General features: G+C 41.9%; 1 protein-coding gene across 4 annotated transcripts in view; it reads right to left on the bottom strand.

The window, feature by feature from the left end:
- Nucleotides 1–15,557, bottom strand: part of myo1b (myosin IB) — a 63,527-nt gene that overhangs the window by 37,072 nt on the left and 10,898 nt on the right. For all 4 annotated transcript variants that reach the window (XM_058616376.1, XM_058616386.1, XM_058616397.1 and 1 more), the window contains exon 3: nucleotides 14,392–14,507. In XM_058616376.1, coding sequence (XP_058472359.1) covers nucleotides 14,392–14,507 — 116 coding nt within the window. The remainder of the gene's footprint in view (nucleotides 1–14,391; nucleotides 14,508–15,557) is intronic.

Genomic DNA, 15,557 nt, shown 5'->3' with positions numbered 1-15,557 from the left:
AAGTCACAGTAAATACTTGGCACTTTAATCTGTAGAAGCTGTTTTCTCTGAAAAATGTGTTATATTAAAACAAGCATACATATTTTCCCCAATTTTCTGGACGTGTTGACTCAGAAATAATTACACGATATGGTCATTATAGCATAAGACAGCAAATCTAATGGTGGCCTAAGACTCTACTGCAAAGTAGTAGTTTATTGGACGTGAAATTCTGTTCCAGCTAAAACCTCCTTGAGGAGTTCTTTTGAATACTCAGAGTAAACACAGTTAAAATGTACCATGAGTGGTGTCCACCTGAATGTAATGCCTTTGAACTACACAAAAAAAACTCCATTCAGCTACACACATGTATTAGGAGGTCGACCCGTTAAATGGGGCGGATATTTGGCAATTTTTAAAACTTGGCATCAGCTGATTATTATACAAAAACTTTTTTTTTTTTTCCCCAAAAGCATATTTAACAGTCCCCCCCTTTTTTGCTGGTTTCCTATTTTACGCGTTTAATATTTTACACAATACATCTAAATTATTAAAGTGTTCTGTAGCTCAGACACAAAATGGAAGTTGAAAAGTCAGATCATAGCTTCAAGAAATGTCAGTTGAACAAGCGCTTATTTAAAACGAAGCGATTCTGTTGCGCGTCATGCATTATTAACGCAAACGTCGGAGAGACAGATCATAAATGTTGTTCAACATTCACATGAAACTTTTTTTTGGATCATTTATTATTAAAATGTTAATGGATGGAGGAGAAGAGGGGAAAAAAACATACATACACACCCAAAGGAAAGAATAAAATAAAACTGGCTGCCCTGACTTTTTTTTTAATAGGTTTTGGCCACACAAAAAAATTCCATATTGGTCATCCTGTACTGTTTGTGTAACTCAATGCAGTACGGGTTTGAAACCATCCAGGGCTTAATCTTCCTCCTAAGCATTAAGCCAAGATCTGCATCTCAGAGTATTATGTTTCTCCCATGTGTCTAATTTAAAGTCCCCTTGGTCCAACTAATATAATTTATGAAGTACTTACATGCACTAAATGCTGCAGAAATGAACGCTGGAAGGAATTTCTGACATTTATAATGCTGACACGGGGCTTTCATACAACTCTACCACTCTCTGTGATTCAGTCTGAAATGTGACTATATAAAGGCGACGAGCATGGTAGCGCCCGATATACTGCTGAATGTTTATGTGGCATCATCCTGTCATTTCGTCATGAACTACTTTAACTTCCGCACACACTCCAGGACGTGGAAGAAGAAGAAGCTAATGTCTAAAAAAACATCCACATTTAACTTTGTACGCACAGTATTAGTGGAGTCAGTGTGGCGAAGGCCAGAAGCGGGAGCACATAATCACACGGTGAACTAACGCTGACCTCCCGTTTGGAAAGTAGCTGATTGCATGACAGAGGCGGGGCAAAGATGGGCAGCCAGATGAATGGATGCCAGGTCACGATACCAAAGTTAGAGCTCAGACGGGCTAATCGAGCTCAGGGTTCTGCGCCATCACACATTGTTTTGGACTTCAATGCAGCCAGAACCAGCAGTATACAGAAAGGAAGGGGGTGCACACATGCAGTAGTTCACTGTGGCTGGTGTACAATTAGAAACGAAAATGTAATTTAAACTAAATTTAGCAAGTTATATGGAATTGTTTATACAATTCACTTCCTTTGTTGGAGGATTACCAGCTTTTGTTAACCATTTTTTTCATGAGAATATTCCTTGAATAAAAAGCAGAACAATAAATACAATACCTCCAGAAAACACAGACTAAATGCACGAGAAACATTTATTATCGCTATAATTACTCCACTTTATTGTATGCTGTCTGAACCGAAATCCCAAATCTCATTCCCTCATGCGTCTCACCATGTTCAAAATGTCAATTAAGGAACTTTTTACCTATTGTAATGTCTTCACTGGCTATAATAAAGACAAATGAGTTTTCCTTTGCCTAAACAAGCACAAAATGATCGCTCATTCTCCACCCCCAAATCTGTGATAACAGCTGATCTGTGACTCTCTCCTGCGCACAGCACTTCTGAGTGGATGAGAACTGCCACGGGACATTACGTCACCGCTGAAAGGGGCAGTGCGACGCAGATGTCTGCTCTGCCTCTGTTGTCTGACCCGATCCTGACAATGAGCAAAGCATCGCACAATTAAGAGGGGGGCCGGCGCGGGGGGAACTGTACCAGGGGGGAGTGGGAGGTCCTTTGCAGGGACTAGAGCAGGTCATATGAATATGAATAGCCCTCACATAATCCCAGTTGGAAGAGAGGTTAGCAGGAGCAAGAGGCCACACCTAAAACTGTGCAAGTGCTGATGATACGTTTCAGTCTGAAAATTAAAAAAGATCCAAGTCACAGCTGACTTCACAACGGCAGACACACACGCACACACGCAAGCAAAAGGAAAAGTGGATTTTTGAAATGTGGACAATGACTGAATGCACCGCTTCCTACATGTGAAAGTCAAACTAGTTTAGAAGCACCAAGGTCAACATCAAAGGCAGTGGCAGCAGTGAGAGAGGCTCCCAGAGGCCTCCCTGATCAGTGTGTAGCACTGGGTGTGCGCACATGTGTGTGTGTGTGTGTGTGTAGGGGGGGGTTTAGGTTGGGGTGAGGCCTTGGACCATTACTGCTTGGCACCTCCCCTTCACATCTGCCGGCAGGCTGTAATTTGGTCTTGCACGTGGCAGCGGTGAACACAAAGCCACACTGACATGAGGTAAGCAGTAGAAAATAGTCTCGTCAGTTCTTTTTACTTGCAACCTCTGGTAACTGGGGCACAGGAGGGGATGACGGGCCAGCAGAGTGTGTGACCTGAATCTTAAAATGGTGGATCACTTGAGGGCAGATTCACTGCACTTTAATGCGGTGATTTGTAGATGATAACAAAGCTGTTATGTAGGGGTTAGCCCACAGAGCTACTGGGAGATAACCTCTGTTCACGACTGCGGTGCTGAATTTACTTTATGACTTTTTTACGTGTATATGAATTTAGGAGCAGTGTAGGAGTCTGTGATCTTGCGCCTCTGAAAAAGGCCTCAGGAAATCCGCTCGGCTCTGATGGAGCAACCAAGGAAGCAAGCCTTTCCTGATGACTTATGACCAGGTGGAGGAGTGGAACACAACACACACACAATAATGGTGGCTCGCATTCACAAATTTTCTGTCTGCTGACGAGCGTGCTGATGTGTGTGTGGGAGCAGACAGCGGATACACATGTGCACTCTCATCGACAGTCATTCTGACAGATGCGGCCCATCTGTGGATGGATTATGGTACGACGTGTTGCTGCAGGGAGGTGGTGAAGGGAAGACCAGCACACGGGGGCCACAGTCTAACAAATACGACACAAGCCCGTAATTAACATGTATTCAGCGGAGCATTTTCACCGTGCTACTTACAAGGTGCAATAAAGGACGCCTCTAAATCTCCAAATTAAAAGCTCAGATGGTGAAGCTGCTGCCACACATCTCTAATTTATTCAGCACTCACTACAGGTTTTCTGAGAGCTGCTACATTACTCATTGAAACCCACTCAGACATCAAACTTCAGGGGGGTCTGGGGGCTTTAATTTACTTAACTGCACAGCAATTTAGTGTTCCACGGCAAGGGAAAACACGGGTCAGAGTTGTTTGCGTTATCCTTGGAAAAGCAGGAAACAAGCATGCTGTGCAGAGAAACATCCTCAAAGCACTCCTCAAACAAAGACTCTTCAGTGGCTCTTTCAGCAGGTTTTCTGGGGATTGGTATTCAGAAAATAAAAAAGGAAAGGAGATATACGAGTTGACCTGATTGTCTGAGACATTGCATACGTCTCTGCATATGTCCTTGAGTGTTTGGCTACAGGACACAGAAAAACACACTAACTATACAGCCACAAGTGCACAGCCACAGACAGGATGATGGAAACAGAAGAGCAAGATGTCTTTATATAGCTCTGAAAGCATTGCAAGGTTTGATGACTTCCTCTCTTCAATCCCACTCTCCACGTCTCTGCCTTCCACAAGGGTTTCTGGTCACTTCAAGCTCACAGGAGCAAAAAGATAAAAAGAAAAAAAGAAAAAAGCAAAGCGATGTATAGACACATTTAACACTGGAATATGGCTGAAAACCAAAAGCACTAGAGTGTGGTGATTTCTCCTTGGAGTGAGTGCTCCAACGGCTGTGGTTCGGGAAGTAATTTACCCCATAATTTTCAAAAAATAAAAAATAAATAAATAAAAATCAGGCTGAGCACCTTACAGAATTGTGATGACAAAACATCCGATTTGACGTAACAAACACAATTGGAAAAATGTCAATAAGGCAAAGGTACAAGGCTGTGTCCATAATCACATCCATTAAACCATTGCAAATGATTTTCTCCCCGGTTCCTTCCCAACTACTTCTGGCACACTTCTGTTAGACAGGGTCATGGTTACTCTTCGTTAAACGTGATGTGTAAAAGCAGAACGACTGTCGTCGTCACGATTTTTCACAGTTGTGGCAAACAATTTCGTGGTAAAAAGCAAATTCAACCACTCGGAGACATTGCTCTAATTCCCGATGACTGTGGGTAATGTATTTCACCTTGACATCATGAGTAAAACACATTTTGGCAGAAAAAGCAGTCGATTTCGAGGCACGAGGCTTTCACGAGGGAATAAAGCATCCTTTCACAATCTCCAAGCTTGAGTGTAGAGTGTCCACCTTGGATGGGAACTGAATGGGATACTTCTTCCACACTGAAAGAACTAAATAACGGATTTTTGATTTCATTTTCTAGGCCCAAGGAGGAAATGGTTAGATTTTTGTAGTGATTTGGATCCGGATTTAAAAACTAAAGAAATAAATACACATAATTGTTAACATACTAGATGAGAAATGTAGTTATACAGTGAAACTTTTGTTTGGTAGCTCACAAACAGACCAGATCCTTGTTGAATCTATGGGAAACTAAGACTATGGGAGATCTTGATTTTTAATGTTTTTTAATTTTTTATTATTAAAACCATGCCAATATCCCCTCACTCATGCCCAAAGGATGTAAAGATATACAATGTTAAATCTAATTTACTGACAAGATCACTAGGCATGCCTTCAAAGAACCAAAAAGGCCTCAGGGTGAAACATGTGATCTACTGAGCTGAGTTATTGTGAGCAGTGTAATGTCAGAGAGCATCACAGCGGAGGCTGAAACCTTCTCGTGCTCCACACCAGCAACAATGAGGAAGTCACAGACAGATCTTTTAATATACGGCGGGAATATCACTCTTAAATGTCCTTCTTCCAGAGCCGACACAGACTGCTTCAAATGAAATATTACAGATCAAAAAGGTCAAATGGGCCTGACACTGACAAGGTTCTAAGTGGGGTTAGGGCTGGGCGATATGGACCAAAACTGATATTGCGATATTTTTTGTTCCAATGTCGATATGCGATATTATAACAATATCTTGAACACAACGGGTTAGCTCGCTTGCTCACCGGTTGGCTGTTCAGCTGACAGCTGAAACAGCAGATAGCTGAAACCCCGGCGTCCGGAGTGTACAACAGAAACCCGGAGACAGGAGACCAGAAACCCGGAGAACAGAACCTCGGTGTCGGACATGGTGAACAACGAGCCGCTGATGTGTTTTAAGTCCACTTGGAATCCGAAAATCTGCAGCTAACAGCTGAGCGGCCTGCACCGTGTCCGTCACGTTTCGTTCAAATGTTGTGATGCGTAGCGTGGGTGGGAGCACTACGTAGTACGTACATGTAAGGGGCGTGATTGAGCAGCTGAACTAAGCTTGTAGGCTCAGAGAAGCAGTCGGCTTTATTAAATAGCGTTCGCAAGGCAACGTAAAAATAATATATAATATACCAGTATGGCGATATTGTCTCAACTACATATCTCTTTCAAAAATATACCGGTATAACTCTTACCACCGATATATCGCCCCAGCCCCAAGTGGGGTGGTAAAAAAACAACATCAGGGCAAGTGGAGGTAAGTGATTTCAACTTGTTTTGTATGGGAGGTATCATTACAAATTGCTAGAACGTGTCAATGTGTAACTCAAGAGACAAGGAAGTTCAAAATCTTTTATTTCTTGTAACTAGGCCAAAGCAACAACATATCAAATGGCCCTTTTCCATTATATAGTTCTAGCACTTATTGGCTCAACTCTACTCGGTTTGGTATCAGGCACGTCGTTTTCCATTACTTCACAGTACCTGAACGCGGGTGGGGGCGCACAAAACCGCCGTGGCGTCCATACACGACACAAACCAGTGCATCTGAATCATTAGAATCAGTTCATTAAAAAGATTAGTTCAGTACTTCCTGCATGACCGGCGCACAGACTCCGTCTGACACAGTCACTGAGCTGAAGTACGGCTTAACGGCTTGTGATTCGCCTCACGATCGCCGATCTTCGGCAGCGCAGTCACTAAATACACCATACTCCTTTTTTATTTAGCAATTCCCTTGATAAATGTTGGAGATTAACACATGTTTTCAGGAGTTTTAAGTCTTTTTAACTGATCTGCAGTTCGGCATTGTCCGGTGTGATTACTGTGTTGGACGTCGCTCTCGTGACTCCACCAATCAGTGGACGGCAGTCTGTCGGCATCACAATTTAGTATTGGCTCAGTTTGCTTGGAACTTTGCCAGAGCAGGTACTAAAAAGAAAAAAAGGAAAACTAAAAAAAACGTGTAGTGCAAGATCAACGCACAAGGATTCCAACAGAATTTGAAAGCAGAGGCAAAATAAAGACAACCTTTCATCATAAAGGAATATGAACAATCATATGCTGCCCCTGCAGAGATGTGCATGAACCAGAGTAAAAGCCGCACCACAGTAACCCAACAGTAACCCAACAGTAGCACTGCATCAGTTTCCGTTTCAAAAACGGCAACTACAAAAGGACTAAGTGCATGTGTGTCAATTTTAGTTCCTAAAAGAAAAATCTTTCAATCATTAATAAAATAAAAAAAGGTCCCATTGTGAAACAAAAAATATTTTTTATCCATTTGCCACTTTCTGCTGTGCCCCTCACAGGTTGTTATGCAATCTCTGGACACAGATAAAAAGCTTGATGCTCATTGTTCCGATTATGAATAGAAAGGGTTTACAATGGTTAATGGACAGTCGGAGACAAAAGGAAAATCTATAAAAGAAAATCTTGTGCAAGAACTGACAGTGCACGCAATGTTTATTCAGTCGGGGGGAGATGTATTATCTCTCTGAAACAAAAGAAGAATCCAACGCTACTCTTTATTAATTATTACCAGTGTGTGTTGTAAAATGAGACGCTGCAACCACGTTTTGCACAAGGGGAGTAATCCAACGTATACAAATGAGAAATGACAAGGTAAACATGAGAAAAAATGAAAAGGGTGAGTTGTACTTACTTTAAATGTCAATGTAAGTAATTTTAAGTAGGAAAGGCAAAAAAAAAAAAAAGAGCTGAGTATTTGATTTCTTCTGATTAAAAAATCCCAAGCAAGTGGTACCCTTGGTAACACTTGGAGAGACACTTGGTTACCATTGTTACTGCTTGTTTCCCCCCCATTTGAGCCGATCCCAGCTGACATTGAGTGAAAGGTGGGGTACACACCGTGGACAAGTTACCAGTCTACCACAGGGTCAACATACAGAGATGAACAACCATTCAACCCTCTCATTCACACCTATGGTTGGTTTCTCCAAATACCCTAAACCACAATCAGCATATCTTTGGACTGTGTGAGTAAGATGGAGAACATGCACACAGAAACGCCTACACACAATCTTACTGTTGTAAACTTTCATTGTTAAAATTAAAATGCTGTATGCATAAACAAATGTCTTTGTCTAGTGACTGGTGGCCCTCCAATCGATTTCATGTGGCCCTTCAAATGATATAAATGTCATAATGAGTCGTATCTTTTTTATTAAAAGATGAATTTTGCATCATACATATTTTTTTTTTTTATTATTATATAATATTATAAATATTAAATATAAATATATAATTTTATAACTTAAAACAAACACTTTATTTGTTAAGTACTTTAAAACAACCACAGTGGACCAAAGGGCTGTACAGACTAATAGATAAAAGACAGAATAAATCAAATTAATGTGCCCACAAGGCAATAAAATACATATAAAAAAGGAATAAAAATGGCATATTGTTAAACAATTTTAAGCTCATATCTCCCACCCCAACTGAACAGTTGTTTTCTCCCCCAATAAGTTGACCAGCCCCCTCCTGAACCAGACTAGACACTCAGTGATTGCCCCAGGTCATTTGAGTTTGAGACCCCTGGTCGATTGAAAGGAACGATAGGAGAGGGAGAAAACCAAATAGCCAAAAGCCTGCTGCCAACTAGAGGTCGGAGGCTTAATGACAACACAAAACAACTGCCAAGTATTTCCATGTCTATACACTACAGGCCAGTCTATGCATACATATACAGTATACAATAATTGCTGATATAGGAAAGTGATGCACAACTGTGCCTAATGATTTCAATTCATTATATTATCCAATTTGTTCTTGAGGTAAAGAAGTGGGTGGATAACACACACACACACAATCTCATTCTCTCCATCATCCCTCTGCAGGTTCACCGAGCGCTGCGTTACACCAACACACATGCTGGAGGACTCACTCTGCCCACCTGAGTCAAAATGCCATTTCATTGAGTGCCCACTTACATCTACCCACCCACAGTTTCTGTTCGCTGCTGCTGCTGCTGCTGCTGCTCGTCGGGGCCTCGTCGAGTCTGCTTTATATAACAGCCAAACTTTATGTACATGTCATGAGCTTGACACAGCAGCCGGGACAGATTTGTACAAAACAAGACGGATTGGCTGTCTGGAATTCAAGTTTCACACACACATCTTTTACTTAACAGAAGGAACGCGGGACACAAAATAAAACTTTCTTGCATCAGTCAGTCATACGTCTCATTAAGGAGCTGCTGTGCATACTCTGACATGTGTTGCGAGTGTTAAGGTCTGTGAAAACACTGTGGTCCTATGCTGTACTGCCATCAGTGGGAAGACTTTTACAACAATCTGCCAGTGCGGTACAAACAAAAGGTAAAGGACACGAGGTGCAATGACCATACAACACGTAACATTCTATTTACAGTAAATTTTCAACCTTCACATATCGCGTATCGAGCCCGCTGACAACAATGGGAAGACAAATATGGGTGTGATCCCATAAAGCTGTAAACCGCTTCAAAGTCCACCTTTTGCACTGTCGTAATTCCAATGAAATCCAAAGAAGAACTGAGTAGACCAGTGACAAACATGACAGAACTTTCCCAAGACTCTTCCTCTGAAACCTGCTTACTCAGCTCATACTTGGCTGTTCCTATACACAAATAATGAAGGAGCACATTCTTCTCACCGAGTAAATTTAGCTTCCACCCGCATGTTATTTCTCACAGGAGCCTTTTACGTCCCTGGAAACTGAGGCTAAAGTAATTAATGCTGCATTTATTGAGTGCTTTGTGTTTTTTGTTTTTTTTACAGTATACAGTACTTGTATCATCCCAAGTTTATGACACATAATTGTAACGCCATAGTTGACCTTTTTATGACAGTACAGCAAACCTGTATGTATGGTCACTTCATGTGTGAAGTGTCTGTACTGTGCCCTTTATCATTGCATTAAGAAAAAAATAAACACTCTCAGCCATGGTCAAAACTGTAACAAAGCAGATTTCACAGTCAAGCTGTCATAACTGTGCTAAGACAGCTGCAAATCCTAACATATGCCTTGCACGGGGGCCTCTTTGCACCATTAGCCAGTCGTGATGCCCCCCTGTAACCAGTGCTCTAGTGGAACTAGGTATCGAGCGCTAAGAGCACTGGGGGTCTCAATACCTCATTAAACATTGGGGAATATGATCTTACCCATGAGACGTGTGGCAAGCTGCCTGTCCGCACAAACACACACACACACACACACAGCTAGGGACACAGAAAAGATGACTCCGGGCCATCTGCAGTGCTGCTGAGCATGGAGATCGTCTGGTCAGATCGTCACTAATGCTCAAAATGTAAGTGTGTGCGGAGGAAACCACCTGCCAGTTAATTATGGAGGTGCCTCATCTGGACATGGAGCTTTTTTTGCTAAATTGGCCATTAAATGATGGACAGATGATTGGAGAAGGGTGTGGCTGGGCAGGTCTATGGTAATAAAGGACTTAAACAGCTGGGGCTTCCACTGAAATGCAACAGAACTAAACAAAACGATTAAATTATATTACATTTATTCACGCTGATGTGAGCTATGTATATTTTATTTTCAACTTTTGGTGAAATTCACTTTTCTATTACATAGAAACCTTCCCCCCCCCCCCCCCCCCGCAATTCATCGCCACACTCGCACACATGCTCCTCTGTCGTCGTGAGGACAAGCATAGACAATGTTTTCCCGAGACTCTTCCCCTAAAACCATGTTTAACCCTCAAATATCCCCTTTAAAAACAAACTTAAATGTCCCCACAAGGATGGATTTTACCCAATTTACTCCCCTCAACCCTAACAAGGGTACACATACATGTACACATACACAGATGCACATGTCTGAGGAGTACGAGAGCACTGGCGGTGACTCACATAGAAGAACCAGAAGCCCTTCCACACATCAGATATGCGTGCACACACACACACAATGAGTCAACGATTATGTAACAGTATTGATCAAAACCAAAACACTTTTGAAGAATACAAAGAATTTTCTGTGCTTTATTAAATAACCCAAAACCACACATATTTTTCCACGTTATTTTGAACAGACTTTCCAGGATGAAAGATTCCCACAACACAGCGTTAGACAATGAATAATCGCTCATAAATACACAGTTAGCAGATGCTCGGTGGGCAGATGAGGCCAGAGGCTGAATATTTTGTCCCTCAGTGTGTTTACGTGCATGTTAAAAGTCCCATTTTAGTTGGACCAAGACAAAAATTGGGTTCTCTTAATGCCATGTAAACAAATTAGTCGGATTAAAATTGAGCTCGTCTTAGTCAGGCTAACATACCTGGATAAAGGATGATTCATAGTGGGATTACTCCTGCGTGTATATGCTTAGTCAGACTGGAGTCGGACTTGCCGTTTGTTTTTCTGTGATGTAAAAGTCAACAGGAAACTGATTCAATACGCACTCGCTCATAGAGAGATACAGCGCCACCTACGGAGGCGGGGTCAGACGTACACGGTTTATAAATTGATTTTCTCAGACTCAGGAAGTTGTCAGAGTCTTAATCAGACTTCGGCCTTAGCCCGATTAAACTGTGCATGTAAACGCGCTGACTGTGTGTAAGCGAGTGTGGCTTTCTAAAGTGCAGCAAACCAATTTGCGACACTCTGCCATTGTGCTACCCATGACCAGGTTGGATCTCCAACATTTAAGTCCAAATGGGTGCCTCTGATTGACAGTGTGGTGTTATTTTCACTCGGTGTGTGGGTGTACGGAGGTGTGAAGAGGAGTTAAAAGGGCGAGCAGTTATCCGTTGCTTGTTATTTGTTCTCCGAAATGTCTCTGCAGTGGCAGTAAGGTGAGAAAATCAGTCAAGAGAGTAGCTTCGTGCTAATTTCTTCCATCAAGCTTCCAGTAGCACACATCCTAATAAGTCCCACACATGCATATTTAGATGGATGTACAGTATGTATTCCACACAGCATACCTTTAATTCTTAACTTCACATACAATCATCTTTAAAAGGCATCTTATGGCAAATCCCAAATACTTTGGCTTTGTCTGTTACTGCAACCGGTTCTGAGCTGCTGATTTTATACCGTTTAAATGTCTTAAAGGAGGATCAAAGACACGAAAGAGGGAAATCCCGCTGACCCCCTGTTGCTGCCTTAATTAAAACCCATCACTGATCCCCTTCAGCACATTCAATATGGCAATAATGCCTCACAGCGAGATGAGAACAAAACCATGAACGGAAATTGTTGAAGGTATCGTAAGCTATTGCATTTGCTTGTACCTCATCTACGAAAAATACCCAACACAATTCAAATAACAAATAGTGTTTAGTGCTGGTTAATATGGATCAAAAACTGCCGTTATGGACCATATGGGGGCAACAATAATAATAAAACCTATGGATGAGAATTCTTTCTTCATCCATGCAGTTGATACACGCATTGTGAGAGCATTGCTGTGTAAAACGATCAATAACGCCGTGTTTCTAGAGGTAGAGCAGGCCTGTGTGTAAGTTATGATACACAATGATATTTGTAGTTTAAAGCTCATGCAGACAGCACCTCTGAGGTGTCCTCGTTGCCAAGTTGCCACTTCAGTGTGTGTGTATTTGCATAATTTAAACGTTGAGTGTGAAATTAGCAGCTGTAAAGATAGAACTCGCTGTTTGGCTCTGTGGAGATGTCACAGTGGATACACAGGCATTGACATGTTCTCTTCCCTTCAGTGGCACACATGTGGATCGGTATTGAACGGTTATATAAACACTAAATGGAACGACGTATAGCACAACGGTTCAGGAGCGTTTTTGACCAGATATGTGGGTTTAACATTAGTTGTTGAGAAGGATCAATGCAAAGCCACAGATCTTGGTCCAGATGGTCAGAGTGAGGGATTAAGATTTAAAAAAATTACAACTTTAGCATGTTGAAACAATCAGCCTTTGACTGGCCTTTTACGTCCTTGTCATATTAAAACTGGGCTTAATTATTATTTTTTTACCTAAAAGACTAAAGATATTTAGGGAACACATATTTCAGATAGGAGAGACATGTTTTTTACTGCTACTCATTTCACATGAAACTGTCGTTTTACAGTCATTTAGTTGTACTGCAAATATCAAAAATCCTTCTTTTTTTAAATCAGCATATTCTTTTTAAAGGGTCTTTGACATATGACAAAATGATGATTTTTTTATATTCCAGACTCACGTTTAGAAGATTTAGGAGTGTAACATTTTTTTTTTTTTTTGCATTTCATAGTTCATATGAATTTGTCATGCTTTACATGAATGCTGGGGCCTGAAAGTGCTGGTGTCAGTTCATTCTAGTATGATAATCTTAGGTATTTTAAAAAAATGCTTGTTTACAGCCAAACTTCCCCCCTCCCCCCAAATATATTGAACCATCCATTAAGCAACATACACGTGTGTTTATTGACTGGTAAACGATAACTGCATGATGTAATGATGCCATCAGCATTGATGGATTTCCTGTAAAGCTGCTACTTTACAACAAAAAAAAAAAAAACACACCGAAAGGCTTGATTTACTACACCACTGTGTAACCAAAACAGAAAGAGGATACCACTTCTGTAGTTCAGAATTTTTCCCCAGGTAGTGAAAAAGATGAATGATGGAACATCCTTGTGAAAGCTCCATCAGACAAAACAAGGTAAAGAGAGCTCAGTTGTTACAGGAGGCAAAGAATGCATCGGAAATTGTAAGGGAAAAAATATATTGGCAGAACAAGAACAAACTTTTTTTTTTTTTTTTTTTTAAAACCAATCCCCAGTTTTAGCTATAAGCCAACAAAAGAAATCAACAACTATGTTTTTCCTCAATACAGGGTCTGTTTTGGGAAACGGAAGTTCTTATCACTCGATGTGTATTTTATAAGACGACCTAAAGCATTTTGTTTTCTAACAATGTACTGAGTCACTGACAAATCCACAAGAATAGGAGGGGGAAAAAAAAAGAGAACGTCAGGCACTACAAAACAAAAAGGAGGTACAACAAAAAATTTAAGCAAAAACAGCCCGAAACTGTGTCACGTCAGTGTCGGAAAGCTGGCTGTGAAGTAATGCCAAGGAGCCTGCTTGTGTCTGCAGGGAGTTTGTGTCTGTTCTAAAACATGGCCGCTCTCACTTCTCCAGTCTCTGAGGGGTTGTGCTGCTGCCTAGAGACAGAGGCGGCTAATTGACGAGTATTGGGCTTGGTTTTGTTTTTTTTATCTTGGCAGCCTCACAGCAATGCTTACTTAATGTTGCCAGTGGACAGATGGCACGCTGCAACGCTGAATGTCCGACAGAAGCTGCAAACCAACTCTCCACACAAGAGCGAGTGTCGCTCTGATCTCAGCCCCACACCACACCCTCCCTCCCTCCCTCCCTCCCTCCCTACCTACCTCCCCCAACCATACACATTAGTCACTGGGCCCACATGATAATCCTTGCAGAGGTTTGCAATACGCTCTATCTTCCAGAGACAGATGATGGCGCCGGCTCAACACGTCCATAAGAACAAACAATCCTCCAGGATGATACGAAATTGAAAGATTTCACATAAAAAGAAGTTTAATTTTAAGCCCCACTGTCAAAACATATGTGCTTGAGCCTCGAGTGGGACATGAAATTGACATAAATGCTACGTGGCTTTCTGGAAAGGATCTGGGAGGCGGACTCACATGTGTGGACTGAGCTCGTAGAAGTTTCTGTTGCGATACTCCTCCACTTTGTCGGGCGTGTAGATGGGCAGGGACCGGTAGGGGTTCATAGAGATCACCACACTGCCAATGTACGTCTGGAGGAAGAAGGGAAACAAGGAGCAGTGAGTAGGAATCCACATGACATTTTCACAGGCTGACAGCAGCTTCAACACCTTTTTTCTCCCCCCCTACTGTGTCCCCTTTGGTGTTAATTGTGCGGTCAAGGTGGCGGTAAATTCTGCCGCCGTCAGCTTTTCTCACGTGGATATTCCCGATGCACTGTTGGTATAAAGCCTCCAACGGTTTATAGAATCTGATCTGAGGACTGGGAAGTAAACGCACATTAAAAAGAGGTCACGGTGCTACGGGGGAGTTTCAGTAACCCTATATGCAGTTGTGCTTCTATACCAGTGCAGACCTTGACAATAGCAATTTGTTTTAAAAGGTCCAGAGTGCAAGAATCACACAATGACAGCTAATGGTGAGACTGCAGAGGGGGGTGGACTCCTCTGCCCACCCTTCCTTTTCCCCTATGGTGGCCTTCATATTGATGATGATCATTATAGCACATGTAGTTTTCTAGGGATTATTAGCATATTTATATTCAGTCCTCCAAGATGTTACACACTGGACAGGAACAATACAGAACAATAATACAGACGGGTTTTCAATACAAAACAGCCTTATGTAATACTTTATGCAGCTCCTATTTGGAAAATAACACTTGTCACACAGTGTTTTTGAAAGCGAATGTAGCCAGCAATCATCTTCATCGCCCTCCTACGCTCCAAACAGAGCCCAGATAGCACTTTCTAACATCCACCTGAAACATTTGATTTGCTTTCCATGGTAATGGCTGTTGCATAACCCACTCTGGCAGGAGTGGAGCACGGCCTTCCCCGTGGCAACACCGCAACCTCCCACAGCCTCTCGTTCGAAGAGCACACTGGAGGCAGAATGAGGCCTTTTCCAGTGCAGAGGACAAACACAAAAGGGAACGAGTGTGTGCAATGTAAACACAGCCCCATGTGTTAAACGGGGGCGGGGGGCGGGGGGGGGAGTTCCTCTTGACCAAAGGATATGTATATGGAAAAAAAACGATTGCACATCATTAGGAAAAACAAAACTAGCAAAAGGAGCTCATG

This window comes from Solea solea, chromosome 2, assembly GCF_958295425.1.
Source record: "Solea solea chromosome 2, fSolSol10.1, whole genome shotgun sequence".
In the NCBI taxonomy this organism is placed as follows: Eukaryota; Metazoa; Chordata; class Actinopteri; order Pleuronectiformes; family Soleidae; genus Solea; species Solea solea.
This window is presented reverse-complemented; position numbering and strand designations above follow the sequence as displayed.